Below are 17,482 nucleotides of genomic sequence, written 5' to 3'. Positions count from 1 at the left end.
GTGAACCCAAGTTCTGGCATCTCTGTAAACCGGTATTCAAAACTGCTTATCCTTGCAGAGTAGCAGAACATTAGGTTACTGGGGGATGATGTTATACATGTTGTTTCTGAGGAAGATTTGTTGTTAAAAGTTGCACATTAACACTGTATATAGTGATGCGGAGAGAAGATATATATAATATATATATAATATCCTGTTCCTTCCTGGCAGAAGATTCCCATCCAGTGGCACAGTAGCATAGTGGTTACCACAACACTCTACAGTATAGAAGATCCAGGTTCAATTCCTGCCACTGCCTGTAAGCGATTTGTACATTCTCCCCATTGGTTTCCTCCGGGTGCTCTGGTTTCCTCCTGCGATCAGGCTCTGATTAAATCAGGGGATTGTCAAAGGAGGTGTAAGGTGTTCCTTCCTACACTAGCCTGCAGGTCACCCTCGGGCTAGGTGTGCTACTTGCTTGGCCTCCCGATCAGGGCTACATGAAGCTGTGGGAGCAGGTGCTGGATGGGCGTATGAGCAGCTGGTGCATATCACAAGTCCTGGTTGTGCGACTACTGACACCGGGCAGACAATCTCTGAAGGGTATTGATAATGGCTGGGGTCACCCATCTTGTAAAGACACAGCCCAGAAGAAGGCAATGGCAAACAACTTCTGCAGAAAAGTTTGCCAAGAACTATCATGGTCATGGAACGAACATAATCGTCCATGTCATAGGACATGGCACATAACGAATGAACGAATAAAGCTTTATTTGGTGCAGAAATGCCTCTGAAATCTCGGTCTCTGGAGAAAAGAGGCAGAGATGATGAAGAATATTGCAGAAATTTGGAACACTGTAATTTTCTGCTCTTCCTCTGAACTAAAAGCCTATGAAACTCATTTCATCTGAATAATCTCAAGACAAATCAGTAGTAGTGTACGTTTTAGTACAATGTGTCCTAGATTGATTGTGGGGTTCTATAAAGACAGAATATACCTGATGCTTTTGGTTGGTCCCCACTAGTTCAAATGACGTGGCTGCTGGAACCAGGGTGGTAGTGTGGGAGAGCAGCCCTGAAATAGAGGAATGGTGATTGAAGAGTGGGGGGATAGTTTGGTGGGGATGATGAACAGGGGTGTGGTTAGAGTTAGTGGGAAAGAGGAAGAATGAGTCAGACAGCAGAGAGGAGCAAGGGAAAGCATAAGGGAGCGAGCAGGAGCGCGAAGGAGGGCGGAGGAGAGAAAGTGAGAGGGGTGAGAGGAAGAGAGCAGGGGGTCAGTGAGAGGAAGCGAGAGAGGGGTTGGTAGGAGGGGTGTCCTGAGGAGGAAAGCAATTAGGTAAAGTTACTGAAGACGGAAGGGATTGGGTAAGTGGGATAGGGAGAGAGAGAGTGTATAATTTGTAGTGGCATGTGGCATGCTAGAGTGCAAGTAGGTGTCTATACACATGAGTGAGTGAGTGTGTGTGTGTGTGTGTGTGTGTGTGTGTGTATGTAGCTTAAACTCAGTCCTCTAGACTTCCTTGCCATTGGATTAACACTTTATTTTCACCCACTAAGAGAAATTATCATAGGCATATTCCAGAGAGAACAGTAGCACTTCTACAAATGCAGTTTGTTTTTGCATTGAAGTCAGCAACAACTTTCAACAGCAGTTCCTCTTTTCCAGCTTTCTCCAGAAAGGACTCGCTCTTTAATCCCATAGGAACAACGTTCAGTATAAAATATGTTACCTCCTCATCCAAGAGTTTAGCAGAAATGTCATCATTGCAAGTAATATTAGACGGCATTTAATACTGAGCTAAAATGATGTGCTAAATGGAATACTCAAAATGACTACCGAACTACTTGGGCAAACAGGTTACAGCCATCCCTGTTCCTTCACATTGTAAGTGCAATAGACTATCTTCAGTTACAAGCATAAAGGTCTCAGATGAGGAAGAGCAACTGACCAAACAGTGGAAAAGCTTTGGTGGATGTCACTGATGGAGGTGGAAAGCATTCAGGAACAAGAACCTCATATGCTTCTTTGCCACAGTCATATAACATCCAAATTGATTACAGTATCAGCCTCTGTCAAAGGTAAAAGGCTGGGTTCTATAACCAAGAGAGGGATGGTTTGTTTTTTGGTTGTTTGGTAATGCTGCCACAGGGGGGCAGTCAAGTTTCACCGTTTACACAGATTCATTGCACAGCACTTTTCCATTTTCTCCTCTTCTTGTACAGACTTTGATTTAATCTGACAATGAGCTTCACATTGCAGGGCATCATTGACAAAACCTGTTCTCATTTGACGTCTACACGGATGCGAGGAACTAGACATATGATAGTATCACCATACACGAATGATTGCAGCACAAAGCTGTCACCAGAAGAGGCTGATACAGAGGACCATGATGTGGTGCAGCTATCGAAAACTTGGTGGAACAATGAGGAACATGGCAAATAAGGATATGAACTGGTTAGAAAATTCAGAATAAATAAAGGAGATGATGAGCTTTAAGCTCAGGGACAACTGGAATATATAGTCCAGTAAAAGCCATAAAACAAATAGCTCTGGCTAATCATTGACAAAATTAATAATTTTCAAACTAACTCCTGGTGCAAGTTCACACAGCCTCATGCTTTCATAAGAGGGGTAACTCAGATCATAGTGAACAACCCCCGATACCTCCCCCCCCCCCACACTTTCAACTATCACAGTAGGGGGAGGGTTTGTTTTCCTAGGCTGTATTAAAATTTTCCATACCATGAAGCTGCATCAAGAAATGTGGATTGAAGAATTAAATTAATGTTGATGTATAGTCCCTATAAAAAGTATTCACTCACCCCCACCCCCCCCCCCCACGGAAGTTTTCATGCTTTATTGTTTAACAACATTGAAAAACAATGGATTTAATTTGGCTTTTTTTGTCACTGATCAACAGAAAAAGATTCTTTGGTGTCAAAGTGAAAGCATATCTCTACAAAGTGATCTAAATTAATTGCAAATATAAAACACAAAATAATTGATTGCATAAGTATTCATCCCCCTCCATTAATATGACACACCAAATCATCACTGGTGCAGCCAATTGGGTTTAGAAGTCACATAATTAGTTAAATGGAGATCTGTTTTTGGAGACCTGTGTGCACTCAAGGTGTTTCAACTAATTGTAGTAAAATTAAACCTGTATCTAAAAGGCCCAACTGCTGTTGAGTCAGTATTCTGGCAAAAACTACACCATGAAGACAAAAGAACACTCCAAGAAACTCTATGAAAAGGTTATTGAAAAGCACAGGTCACAAGACTGATACAAGAACATTTCCAAGTCACTGAAAATCCCTCGGAGTACAGTTAAGTCAATCATCAAAAAATGGAAAGAATAAGGCACTGCTGTAAATCTGCCTAGAGCAGGCCAACCTCAAAAACTGAATGACTGTGCAAGAAGGGGACTAGTGAGGGAGGCCACCAAGAGACCTATGACAACTCTGGAGGAGCTAGCAGCTTCAGTGGCTGAGATGGGAGAGACTGCACATACAACTGTTGCCCGGGTGCTTCACCAGTCACAACTTTATCGGAGAGTGGCAAAGAGAAAGCCACTGTTGAAAAAAACTCACATGAAATCTGGCTAGAGTTTGCCAGAAGGCATGTGGGAGATTCTGAAGTCAACTGGAAGAAGGTTCTATGGTCTGATAAAACCAAAATTGGTCATCAGACTAAACACTATGCTTAGCGTAAGCCAAACACCATATGTCATCAAAGACACACCATCCCTACCGTGAACCATGGTGGTGGCTGCATCATGCTGTGGGGATGCTTCACTGCAGCAGACCCTGGAAGGCTTGTGAAAGTAGAGGATAAAATGAATGCAGCAAAATACAGGGAAATCCTGGAGGAAAACCTGATGCAGTCTGCAAGAGAACTGCAACTTGGGAGATGATTTGTTTTCCAGCAAGACAATGACCCCAAACATAAAGCCAAAGCTACAGAGGAATGGCTTAAAAACAACAAAGTTAATGTCTTGGTATGGCCAACTCAGAGTCCAGACCTCAATCCAATTGAGAATATGTGGCTAGACTTGAAAAGGGCTGTTCACTCATGATCCTCATGCAAACTGACAGAGCTTGAGCAGTTTTGTAAAGAAGAATGGGGAAAAATTGCAGTGTCCAGATGTGCAAAGCTGATAGAGACCTATCCACACAGATTCACAGCTATAATCACTGCAGATGTTGCATCTGCTAAATACTGATTTGAAGGGGGTGAATACTTACATTGTGTTGCAAATTTGTAATTAATTTAGATCACTTTGTAGAGATCTGTTTTTATTTTGACACCTAATAAATCCTTTTTTTTCCGTCGATCACTGTCAAAAACAGCCAAATTAAATCCATTGTGATTCAATGTTGCAAAACAATAAAACATGAAAACATCAAAGGGAGGTGAATATTTTTATAGGCACTGTATTTACTTTCTTTCAGACAGATTTTGTGAGAGGGAATTTTATTTCCATATCTCAAATATTTGGGTAGTCATTTGTGAATCCCTTAAAGACAAATATCTATAATGCGAACACAGGAATTGACTGTATGAAGAAACAGAAAAGGATGTGTGTACAGGAGATTTCAATATAAGATGTAGAACTTAAATGGTGTAGAATCAGGCCAAGTAATTGGACTCTACAATTATTAAATGCTCGTATTGGCCTGGTCTTGGTTAAGTTCTCAGTGCAGCTGTGGTTTGCTGGTAGAAATAAGAAGTCCAATGGCTTTCACACTGATGTGAGTAAGAACTCTAATCCAGGATGAGCCCTCCAATCATATTTTTACATCCCTTCTGGCCTCACCAATAAAATGCTTTCTCTGTGTTTCTGAGAAGCCTCTACCCATCTCTTTTTAGGACTACCAGTCATCACCAGACAAACTAGAAAGACACATGTCAGAATAGGATTTGTGGCTTTGGAGCATTCCCTGCACCAGGAAAATGCTACTTTGGCCTGATTCTTTAAGGATAGCAGGCATGATTGGACTGGGAAAAGAATATTAACATTGTTGATAACTTTAATAACTGTAGGCCGTCATTAGAATTCATTAAGATACTATGGATGCACAGAACAGGTAGACACACTTCAAATTCAATTTAATTAAATTAAATTTAATTCAAATTAAATTAAAAAGTGTCAGTGAAGTGTTGTTCTTCATTAACAGTATTAGCTTATGTGAAATAAGCCACTAGTGTGTAACCTCAATTATAACTTAGATGCCCAGTGGATCCACCTTAAAATGGCAGTTCCTTCATATATTGTTGAAACAATTCGTAATTTTAGTAACTCGGTTGTGAACCCAGCTGCCAGAAGATGGATCCACACAAGATGAAAATTTACCAAAATCAACATTCATTGGGATGCGAGTCATCCTACTAACCTCAATGATGTAATCCTTCCCATCTTTCCCATGCACAGCTTTTACCGCACAGATGTCCAGGCCACCAAACATCTCCGAACAGGCATCCACCCATGTTCGATAGCTGAAAGAGAGTTTCCATTGAAATGGCAGTTCCAAGGATACACCACAGTCCTGCATTCTCCTAATGTGTTCAGCATCTTCTACATAAAGGAAATTTAATCTCTATTCCCACAGGTGGAATCTTGCCAGCACTTTTGGGAATTTCTGTTGTTCCTTGTTCCTATATTTGTTGTATTTTCCCTTGGGAAGCTTTGCAACAGGTGCTTAGTGAAATCAAATTAGGAGAATTAATTGTGGCTGGCAGCTCCTAGATATTAACTCACCAAAGCTAAATATCACAGAATCATCGTACGTTATTTCCATTCAACATGAGTGCCTAAACCCACACAAAGGCTCGTGGTGGATTGACAATCCTGGCAAGGGATCTGTCAGCCACACAGAATCAATCACTGGGTTTCTTCAACAAAATATTTTGGGCAGACTTAAGTTGTTGTATCTGCATTCTTTCTTTGTTTGAAAGGGCTGTTTCTGGGCACTAGTCTGGGTTTCCACACTAATTCCATGCTGAGATAATCTGACCAGACAGATTACCAATTCAAAACTGATCTCATTCAGTCGGCCTTCCAATATGACTGGAATGCTGTGTTCCCTACGGAGAATGTATTCCGTGGAAACATAAGGGAGCGTTCAACTTGAGAGGTGGAGTGGTACCTGTGACTCACACAATAGGATAATCTGCCACTTTAAACAATAAATCTACACGTTACTGTTGCGTTAAAATTGTTTTAGGGTTCCGAAGAATGCCAATTTAGAAGCTCCCACTGTAAAAATGGCATTGTTGTTTATTGGTAAGTGTGGTGAACTATGTGCCTGTCGGGACACGCCCCCTGCTGACTGCTCCTGTGGCTCCTTCCACAGGCCCCTGTATAAAGGAGATCTGAGGCCTGACGCTCGGCCTCAGTCTCCAGGACATTGTATGATAGACACTCACTCCTGGTTCCTTCTTCCAGTCAATAAAAGCCGATATCTCGCCTTACGTCTCAGTGTGAGTTATTGATGGTGCATCAGTAAGTTATCAAAATAAAAGAGACAAATCCCCTCTCCTTTGCTGAGTGAAGTCAATGTGCGCTACAAGCTTTCTGCTCTGACCTGCTCCATTTACATTGTGCATTTTTAGCTTACAAATAATTCACTTAAATGTGATTAGTCTGTATGGTTCACTGGATGGGCATGATATGAAAATGCCCTATAAAAACAAGAATAAAATACAGGGAATAGGATAAATGAAACCAGGAACCCACACTGCATCATGATGTCTGACTCTGTGGAGCTTGGCTATTGTCAACTGGGCTCATGAAGCAATGACCTGTTTTCAAAACGAGTAACATTATTAACCAGGCTTTGTGGAAGATATTTGTTAGAACAGAGGTTACATTAAAAAAAATAAGTCAAGGGAAAAATCTGCTAAAAGCTTTGCTCATGAGTTTAGCTCTTTAACATTTTGTACAATACTAAGTCCTCAGTACAGAGATTTTTCCTGGCCTGAATTTGTGTGGTTTAAATTCTTACCGTTCTGTCATGGCCACTTGTTCCAGCATAGCAGAGCCAGTGTTTGCTTTCCAGTTTCCTGAAATTGAAGTCCTCCTGAAAATAAGCAAATGTACAATGAGGACATCACTTTTAATCACTTACAGCCATGAGCGAGAGGCAGAAGTAAAATAGGCTGCAAAAAAAGTTGGTTATAAGACAAATTCGCTCTCACCTCACATTTGACGTAACCTTTCCTAATCTCATATGTGAGCTGTCTTGGTGATCCTCCTGAGACAGCGCATTAAAGTGATACTAGCAGAGCTGCAAATAACTCACCTCTCACTCACTTGTCTATAGTGACATATTTGTAACCAGAAATCCACCATGATGTGAATTTCAGGTTTAATCTTCCTGCCACACAGTGGTCCCAATGAAACAAGTTCTTGATTATCCAGGGCATCAAAGGGTATGGGGAGAAGGCAGGGGAGTTGGCATGACTAGAAGAATTGGATCAGCCGTGATGGAATGGCGGAGCAGACTCGATGAGCTGAATGACCTACATCTTATGATCTTATGGTCTAAGTCAGTACATTGTGCAACAAGTTGCCTGTTGTGCGGATGACTAACTGGTTGGTTCTTTTTTTAATTCTAAATTTCTACCACTGACTCTAAAGAGAAAACTGCAGAATGGCTCAAAATTGGACTTTCTGCCTCACAATCTAAAATAAAATGTCAATGGCTGTTCCTCAGCTTAGCAGCCAGGTGCACACTGGAATTTGAAACAGCTAAAGATGACGTTAAGCTTGTCTCAGGTGTGGAAAGATTTGGCCCATTTCCAAATGTTCTCATAATCCTGTTACATTTTAGAAATCTAAGAAAATGTCCAGTAATCTTTCTAAATAGCCATTTGTGTATTAAGCAGTCAGATACCTAAAGCATACAGCTTTGCAAGAGATACACTTTAGGTATGTGCAAGGATGAGCCTCCTTGTGCAAAAGAAGGATTTCAGAAGGGCCCAAATTCCCATCCAGAAACTCATTCATCAATTTTTTCATCCCTTCTTTGTCACTGGTTGGTTATCTGATACCTGGAGGTCAGGGTCTTTTCAAAAACAGCTCGTGAATGCATTCCTTTTTTGTTACTTGCAGCTAGTGAAGTTTAATTATGTAAGCAAGATGAAGTAAGTGAAGAGGTTCGGATAATACTGGCTCTTTTGAAATTTCCTTCAAAATATTGGCTGAGAGGGTTGCTTTGGAAACAAGTTAACTTAACCATCATGATTAAAGATAAGGTAAAAGAACCCGAACCCATTCTACAATAGCCAGTGAGTCTGGTAGGAAAGATAACACTATTCTATCAATATGCTTTCCCTCATTAATGTAGAAGACCCCAGATTTAAATTGGTATATATTCTCGAAATACAACCATTTCAATAATTCAAATATTTTTAAAACTATAATATATTATTCCTCCTATTCTTTCTTCCTGCTTTTACTCCATAGTACTTGATGTCTTGAAGCCTACCCACCTCCTTCTTAGTTATGTTCAGTTGCTTGATCTCCACAGACTTACGCAAGTTCTCCTCCCTCTCAGTGAAGATACTCTTCATCACAGCACTAAATGCCTTATCCAGTATCCTGTGACTGTAACTCCTAGTTCCAAAACTCCCGTCCAAGAGAAATATTCTCCCTGCATCTGACTGCCTGGCTCTGTCAGCTTTTCTGCACTAGGTAGAATGTCAGATCCTTACATGTATGCTTTATAATTGTTCCCAATCTTCTGAATTCTGATGTCGTACTTGGAATCAATGTAAGGTTCTGTGGTTGCATAGGTTTTCGCGAGGGCCACGACACTCGCTATATCCTGGAAGTCGTAATGATTTTCAACTTTTACCTGTAAGAAAGAAGCAAATCCAGCCGAGTGGGACAGAGACAAAGAAGTAAACTTTATTAAGGGCATGATTATAAAGACATAAAAAATAGGTACAAATCCTATTTACAAATGCACACCGTTATTTTGACTAGTATTGTAAGGCGTTTTGGGCCCCTATATTTGAGAAAGGATGTGCTGGCATTGCAGAGGGTTCACAGGAGGTTCACAGGAATGAAAAGGATTAACATATGAAGAGTGTTTGATGGCTCTGGGATTGTACTCACTGGTGTTCAGAAAAATGAGTAGCGCATCTCATTGAAACCTATCAAATATTAAAAAGACTTGAAAAAGTGGATGTGAAGAGGATGTTTCTATAGTGGGAGAGTCTAGGACCAAAGGGCACAGCCTCGGAATAGAGATGCAGAGATGAGGAGGCACTTCTTTAGCCACAGGATGGTGAATCTATGCAAGTCATTGCCACAGATAGCTGTGGAAGCCAAGTTAATGGATATATTTAAAGTTGAGTTTGATGAGTTTTTGATTAACAAAGAAACGTACATAGGAAACCTACAGCACAATACAGGCCCTTCGGCCCAAAATGCTGTGCTGAATTTTAGAAACTACCTAGGGTTACCCAGAGCCCTCTATTTTTGTAAGCTCCATGTATCTATCCAGGAGTCTCTTAAAAGACCCTATCGTATCTACCTCCACCACTGTCACTGGCAGCCCATTCCATGCACTCACCACTCTCTGCGTAAAATTTTACCCTGATATCTCCTCTGTACCTATTTCCAAGCAAGCACCTTAAAACTGCCCTCTCATGTTAGCCATTTCAGCCCTGGGAAAAAGCCTCTGACTATCCACACAATTAATGCTTCTCATCATCTTATACACCTTATACACCTCTATCAGGTCACCTCTCATTCTCTGTCGCTCCAAGGAGAAAAGGCTGAGTTCACTCAACCTATACTCATAAGGCATGCTCCCCAATCCAAGCAACATCCTTGTAAATCTCCTCTGCACCCTTTCTATGGTTTCCACATCCCTCCTGTAGTGAGGTGACTAGAACTGAGCACAGTACTCCAAGTGGGGTGACCAGAGTCCTATATAGCTGCAACATTACCTCTCAGGTCTTAAACTCAATCCCACGGTTGATGAAGACCATTGCACTGTCTGCCTTTTTAACCACAGAGCTCTGAGTGTCCTATGGACTTGGACCCCAAGATCCCTCTGATCCTCCACACTGTCAAGAGTCTTACCATTAATACTATATTCAACCATCATATTTGACCTACCAAAATGAACCACCTCACACTTATCTGGTTTGAACTCCATCTGTCACTTCTCAGCCCAGTTTTACATCCTATCAATGTCTAGCTGTAACCTCTGATAGCCCTCTACACTATACACAACATCCCCAACCTTCGTGTCATCAGCAAATTTACTAACACATCCCTCCACTTCTTCATCCAGGCCATTTATAAAAAACACAAAAAGAAGGGGTCCCAGAATAGATCCCTGAGGCACACTACTGGTCACTGACCTCCATGCAGAATATGACCCGTCTACAACCAGTTATTGCATTCTGTGAGCAAGCCAGTTCTGGATCCATAAAGCAATGTCCCCTTGGATCCCATGCCTCCTTACTTTCTCAATAAGGCTTTCATGGGGTACCTTATCAAATGCCTTGCTAAAATCCATATATACTACATCTACTGCTCTACCTTCATCAATGTGTTTAGTCACATCCTCAAAAAATACAATCAGGCTCGTAAGGCATGACCTGCCTTTGACAAAGCCATGCTGACTATTTCTAATCATATTATGCTTCTCCAAATGTTCATAAATCCTGCCTCTCAGGATCTTTTCCATCAACTTACCAACCACTGAAGTAAGACCCACTGGTCTATAATTTCCTGGGCTATCTCTACTACCATTCTTGAATAAAGGAACAACATCTGCAACCCTCCAATCCTCTGGAACCTCTCTCGTCCCCATTGATGATGCAAAGATCATCACCAGAGGCTCAGCAATCTCCTCCCTAGTAGCCTCCCACAGTATCCTGGGGTACATCTCAACCAGTCCCGGTGACTTATCTAACTTGATGCTTTCCCAAAGCTCCAGCACATTCTCTTTCTTAATATCTACATGCTCAAGCTTTTCAGTCTGCAGCAAGTCATCACTACAATCACCAAGATTCTTTTCCATAGTGAATACTGAAGTATTCATTAAGTACCTCTGCTATCTCCTTTGGTTCCATACACACTTTCCCACTGTCACGCTTGATTGGTCCTATTCTTTCATGTCTTATCCTCTTGCTCTTCACATACTTGTAGAATGCCTTGGGGTTTTCCTTAATCCTGTCCGCCAAGGCCTTCTCATGGCTCCTTCTGGCTCTCCTAATTTCATTCTCAACCTTCTTCCTGCTAGCCTTATAATCTTCTAGATCACTATCATTACCTAGTTTTTTTTAACCTTTTGTAAGCTTTTCTTTTATTCTTGACTAGATTTTCAACAATCTTTTTACACCGCGGTTTCCTGTACTCTACCATCTTTTCCCTGTCTAACTGGAATGTACCTATGCAGAAGGCCATGCAAATAACCCCTGAACATCTGCCACATTTCTGCTGTACATTTCCCTGAGAACATCTGTTCCCAATTTATGCTTCCAAGTTCCTGCCTGATAGTTTCATATTTCCCCTTACTCCAATTAAACTCTTTCCTAACTTGTTTGTTCCTATCCCTCTCCAATGCTATGGTAAAGGAGATAGAATTGTGATCACTATCTCCAAAATGCTCTCCCACTGAGAGACCTGACACCTGACCAGGTTCAGTTCCCAATACCAGATCAAGTACAGTCTCTCCTCTTGTAGGCTTATCTACACATTGGGTCAGGGAACCATTTTAAACACACCTAACAAATTCCACCCCATCTAAACCCCTTGTTATAGGAAGATGCCAATCAATACTGGGGATTTTAAAATCGCCCATCATGACAACCCTGTTATTATTTCATCTTTCCAGAATTTGTCTCCCTACCTGCTCCTTGATGTCCCTGTTACTATTAGAAGGTTTATAAAAAACACCCAGAAGAGTTATTGACCCCTTCCTGTTTCTAACTTTCACCCACAGAAACTCAGTAGACAATCCCTCCATGACTTCCTCCTTTTCTGCAGCCGTGACACTATCTCTGATCAACAGTACCGCACCACACCTCTTTTGCCTCCCTCTTTCTGAAACATCTAAAGCCTGGCACTCTAAGTAACCATTTCTGCCCCTGAGCCATCCAAGTCTCTGTAATGGCCACATCATCATAGCTCCAAGTACTGATCCATGCTTTAAGCTCATCCACTTTGTTCATGATGCTTCTTGCGTTAAAACCATTGGTCTGAGGGTATCCCTTCTCTATCACCTGCCTATCCTCCCTCTCATACTGCCTACAACCCTTCTCTGTTCATTAGCGAACTGCCCCTTCCTCTGTCTCTTCAGTTCGGTTTCCACCCCCCCTACAATTCCAGTTTAAACTCTCCCAAGCAGCCTTAGCAAACCTCCCCACAAGGATATTGGTCACCCTGGGATTCAAGTGCAACTCATCCTTTTAGTACAGGTCATGCCTGTCCCAAAAGAGGTCCAAATGATCCAGAAATCTGAACCCCTGCCCCCTGCTCCAATCCCTCAGCGACACATCTATCCTCCACAGTAAGGGCATCGAAGGTTATAGGGAGGAGAGGGGAAAGGAGAACAGGATTGGATGGGATTGAGAGGGATAATAAATCAGCCATGATTGAATGGCAGAGCAGACTCGATGAGCCAAATAGCTTAATTCTGCTCCTATGTCTTCTAGTTTTATGACCTTATTAAGGTTCCATTGTGAACTCAGTCAGAACCACATACTCAAACAATCCAAATGCCTCAAGTTACAGAACCTGAACTGTTATTAAAAATGGAAAAGCAAGCTTTGGGACAAAGGAAACAAGGCTTTCCATGGTGACTTTTCCTCACCATTCTGCTCAGCGTATTTACAGACATCACAGCACAGTTGACAAAAAAATGTTTTTCTTCCTCACTTTCAACTTCCTTTCTCTTTATATTGCTGCAAAGGAATGACGTAAACTAAAATTCAGTGGGTTTTTTCCATTTTGGATTAAGACAAAGTCAAAACTGCCAAATCACTTCAGTGTAACAGATGAAGTAGGTGTGCACCCACTAACCTGTTATTTGCGTTATCATACTAACCTTGCCACAATGTTTTCTATTCATTTTGACGTTGCCATATATAGAAGCAAACAATTTAATTTTTCTTTGTTGACGTAGAATCAATACATATATTGTTGTACTGGAAATTAATACTTAATTGCTGGGCAGCACTAAAAATTAACTTGTCCACCTATTGTGTTAGGTTTTTTGATGGAATGGTGTGATAATACATATTGTGCTGAAGAAAAGGGAAAGTAGTTGCCAGCCTCCAATAAGTTGATACCTTCCCCCATACCCCATGAAGTGAAGGTGTGAGATATGCTACTACCAAGCAGGTAACCACTGGGCAAGTTCTTTCACTGCATTTTTAGTTCAGTCAGCATGAGTTGAGTTTTTACAGAATTATGGTTTGTTTCACAGATGACCAGGTGGAATCACAGGGAAGATTCAGTTCATCCAATGACAAAAGATCTCTACGCCCCTAGTTTGGGCAATAATTCATGGACTCATTTGCTATCCACAGTAGAGTTTGCTCTGGTTCACTGAGAACACAAGAACAACGGCAATACCTGAAAGTTGCTGCTTTGGAAATTAATAACTGGTGTAAGACCAGGACTTTAATACACACTTTTAAACTGCCTAGTTCCTCTCAGTGAAGGGGTACAACCTTTACGTTAAATTTGAGGATGTGTTGTGTTTTGCTTTAGAATAAACACAAGAGACTCTGATGATGGTGGAAATCCAGAGCAATACTGGAGGAACTCAGCAGGCCAGTTAGTATTGATGAAAATTAATAAGCTCTCGATGTTTCAGGCTGAGACCCTCCTTCAAGACTGGAAAGGAAGGGGGATGATGCCAGGATAAGAAGCTGGGCGGGGGGAGGGAGGACAAGCTAGAAGCTAATAGGTGAAGCCAGATGTGTGGGATGTGTGGGGGAAGGGGGAGGTGGCAAGTTTCTTGGAGATGGTAAGTGTAAAAGGTAAGGGGCTGGAGAATAAGAAGAGGAGAGTGGACTATGGGAGAAAGGTAAGGAAGAGGTGATATATAGGTGAGAAGAACAGGTATGAGGACAGACTGCAGAAATAAAGAGGGAAGGGACAGGAGAAAAAAAATCACTGGAAGTTGCAGAAGTCAATGTTGGAAGCTACCGAGACAGAATATGAAGTGTTGCTCCTCCAGTCTGAGGTGGCCTCATTGTGGCAGTAGAGGAAGCTATGGACTGACATGTCAGAATGGGAATGGAAGTAGGATTGAAATGAGTGGGAACCAGGTAAGATCACACATCTTCTGGCAGATGGAGCGTAGGCGCTCAGCAAAGCACTCCACCAATCTCCATCAGGTCTCACTGATATACAGGAGGCCACACCAGGAGCACTGAATACAGTAGATGACCCCACTCATGGGTGAAGTGTTGCCTCACCTGGATGGACTGTTTGGGGCCTTGAATGGTAGTGAGGAAGAAGGTGCAGGGGCAGGTGTGGCCCTTGTTCTGCTTGCAAGGGGAAGTACCAGGAGGGATGAGTGTCAACCAGGAGGGAGATCAGTGGGGAGGGGCAGGTGGACAAGGGAAATCGTAGGGAACAACCCCTGCTGAAAGCCACTTGCAAGGATAAGTACCAGGAGAGAGATCAGCGGGAAGGGGACCTACACTCAGGCCTCCAGAAAAATCAGAATCTCCCAGTGACACCTACACTCTGTCCATCAGAACAAGTGAAACCTCCTGGTAGCCACTCACTTCAATTCCCATTCCCATTCCAACATGTCAGTCCATGGCCTCCTCTACTACCATGTCGAAGCCACACTCAGGTTGGAGGAGCAACACCTTATATTCCATCTGGGTAGCCTCCAAACTGATGGCATGAACATCAATTTCTCTAACCTTGCAGCTGCACCCCCCCCCCACTTCACCATTCCCTATTCCTGTTTTCCTCCCTCCCTCTCTCAGCTTATCTCCTTACTTGCTCATCACCTTCCCCTGGTGCTCCTCCTCCTTTCCTTTCTTCCATGGTCTTCTATCCTCTCCTCACAGATTCCCTCTTCTCCAGCCCTTTACCTCTTTCATCAATCAAATTCCCAGCTCTTTACTTCACGCCCTCCCCTTCTCCCAGTCTCACCTATCACTTTCCATTTTGTACTTCTTCCTCTCCTCCCACCACCTTCTTACTCTGATTTCTCCTCGTTCTTTCCCATTCTAATGAAGGGTCTCAGCCTGAAGCATCGACTGTTTACTCTTTTCCATATAATCTATCACCTCTGTTTTAATATATCTAATGACTTGACCTCCACAACCATCTGTGGCAATGAATTCCACGCATTCACCACCCTCCAGTAAAGATGTCCTTCCTAATCTCTGTTGTAAATGGACATCTCTAGATTCAGAGGCTGTGCCCTCTGGTTCTAGACTCCCCCACTATCAGAAGCATCCTCTCCACATTCACTCTATCCAGTCCTTTAAATACTCAATAGGTTCAATAAGATCCCACCTCATTCTTATAAACTACAGCAAATACAGGCCCAGAGCCATCAAACACTCCTCATACATCCACCCTTTTATTCCCAAAATCATTCTTGTGAGCATCCTTTGGATCCTCCCAAATGCTAGCTTATCAGTTCTTAGATAAGGGGCCTAAAACTGCTCATGATACTCCAAGTGCAGTATGACCAATGCATTATAAAGTCTCACCATTACATCCTTGCTTTTATATTCAAGTCCTCTTGAAATGAATGCTAACCCTACATTTACACTCCTCAGCACCAACTCAGCCAGCAAGTTAACCTTTAGGGAATTCTGTACAAGGGCTCCCAGGTATCTCTACACCTCTGATTTTTGAATACTGCCCCCATTTAGAAAATAGTCTCCATCTTTATTCATTCTTCCAAAGTGCATGACCATGCACTTCCCTACACTGTATTACATCTGCCACTTCTTTGTCCATTCTCCTAATCTATCTACGTCCTTCTGCAGACTTCCTGCTTCCACAACATCACCTATCTACATATCATCCACAAAGTTGGCCGCAAAGCCATCAGTTCTGTCATCCAAATCATATAATTGACATACAAAGTGTAAAGAAGAAATCCCTAAACTGTGGAATGCCGCTCATCCCTGGCAGCCAACCAGAGAAGACCCTTTATTCCCACTCTGCCTCCTGCCAATCAGCTAGTGCTCTATCCATGCTAGTATTTTTCCTGTAATACTACGGACTCTTATCTTGCTAAGTAGTCTCATGTGTGGCAGCTTGTCAGAACGCTTCTGAGCAGCTAAGCACACAACTTTTGTGAATTCTCCTTTGTCGAACCTGTTCGTTATTTCTTCAAAGAATTCCTGCAAATTTGTCAGACAAGATTGCTCTGAAGGAAACCATGCTGACTTTGGCCTGTTTTACCATATGCCTCCAAGTACCCCAAAGTCACATATTTAACAATCAACTCCAACATCTTTCCAACCACCAAGGTCAGGATAACAGGTCAATAAACAGATGTGCCAACTTTGTACTTCATACCTTGTCCGATCTCTGTCTCTTGACAAAAGTGTACACTCCTGAAGTTTAAGGGAAACATTTATCTTCCATCCCTTTTCATTTATTTAAAACATGTAATATACTTAAGTCTTACTATTTGAATATTATAGATGACATAACTTATTTGTGCCATTCTGTATTAATGGAGTATTCTCATTTTCCATCTTAGCCTCATCTTCTCCATCTTCATTCTTTAACATTCTGTCAATTTTTGATACAAACAGAACCAGGAGCAGGCTATGGTCTCCATGAATGAGATCAAGGTTGAACTTACATCAATTGAGCTACTATGCCCTTAACCCTTGATTTCTATAGTGTCTCAACACAGCAGTCTTAAGCATACTTATGAACTCTCTTTTACTGGGTGTTTCTGGAAATGTGGCTCAATAACCCCTCACTAACAGCCACTGGGTTCTGCAACGAGAACCCACCTTCCTCGGGCTTTGTATATCTAGAGAGTATACGACTTTGGTCCCGCCCAATCCATGGGGTTGGGATGTCACGCCCACCCAAAACTGTGAGTTTTACTGCCATGCAGTTGCCCATTGGCATGAAATAACAGATCACACACTTCATACAATATTAAAGTATATTTGTGAATGTTAACTTAACCAAAGAGTGAGTAACTAAAAGAAAAACAAAAAGGGCCCATTATAATTAGGCAGTAAAATGTACACAGATTGAAGTTCAAATCATTGATCCTTGGTAAACCTCCCACAGTGACTCCATCAAATCGCGTTTTCCCACCGGATCGAATCCCACGACCGGTTCTCTCCAGCATCTTCCCTCTTCATCTCCCGCTAGACAAAGACCAACCTCCCCCCCTCTCCCCAGTGTTCTCTGGAACCTTCTCCCAGTTCCACCATCCTAACTGGATGACACACGACCCTAAGCATCCCTTATCTTCAACGGTAACCCAGACAGGCTGAAAGTAGAAC

General features: G+C 42.1%; 1 protein-coding gene across 1 annotated transcript in view; it reads right to left on the bottom strand.

The window, feature by feature from the left end:
* Window positions 1-17,482, bottom strand: part of LOC132398542 (synapsin-3-like) — a 262,286-nt gene that overhangs the window by 25,312 nt on the left and 219,492 nt on the right. Inside the window, exons 7-9 of the mRNA XM_059978162.1 lie at window positions 8,705-8,847; window positions 6,994-7,068; window positions 5,383-5,485 (exon numbers count right to left, since the gene is read on the bottom strand). Coding sequence (XP_059834145.1) covers window positions 5,383-5,485; window positions 6,994-7,068; window positions 8,705-8,847 — 321 coding nt within the window. The remainder of the gene's footprint in view (window positions 1-5,382; window positions 5,486-6,993; window positions 7,069-8,704; window positions 8,848-17,482) is intronic.

The sequence above is a fragment of the Hypanus sabinus genome, chromosome 8, assembly GCF_030144855.1.
Source record: "Hypanus sabinus isolate sHypSab1 chromosome 8, sHypSab1.hap1, whole genome shotgun sequence".
In the NCBI taxonomy this organism is placed as follows: Eukaryota; Metazoa; Chordata; class Chondrichthyes; order Myliobatiformes; family Dasyatidae; genus Hypanus; species Hypanus sabinus.
Note: the sequence above shows the minus strand (reverse complement) of the source record. Positions and strands in the feature narration are given on the sequence as shown.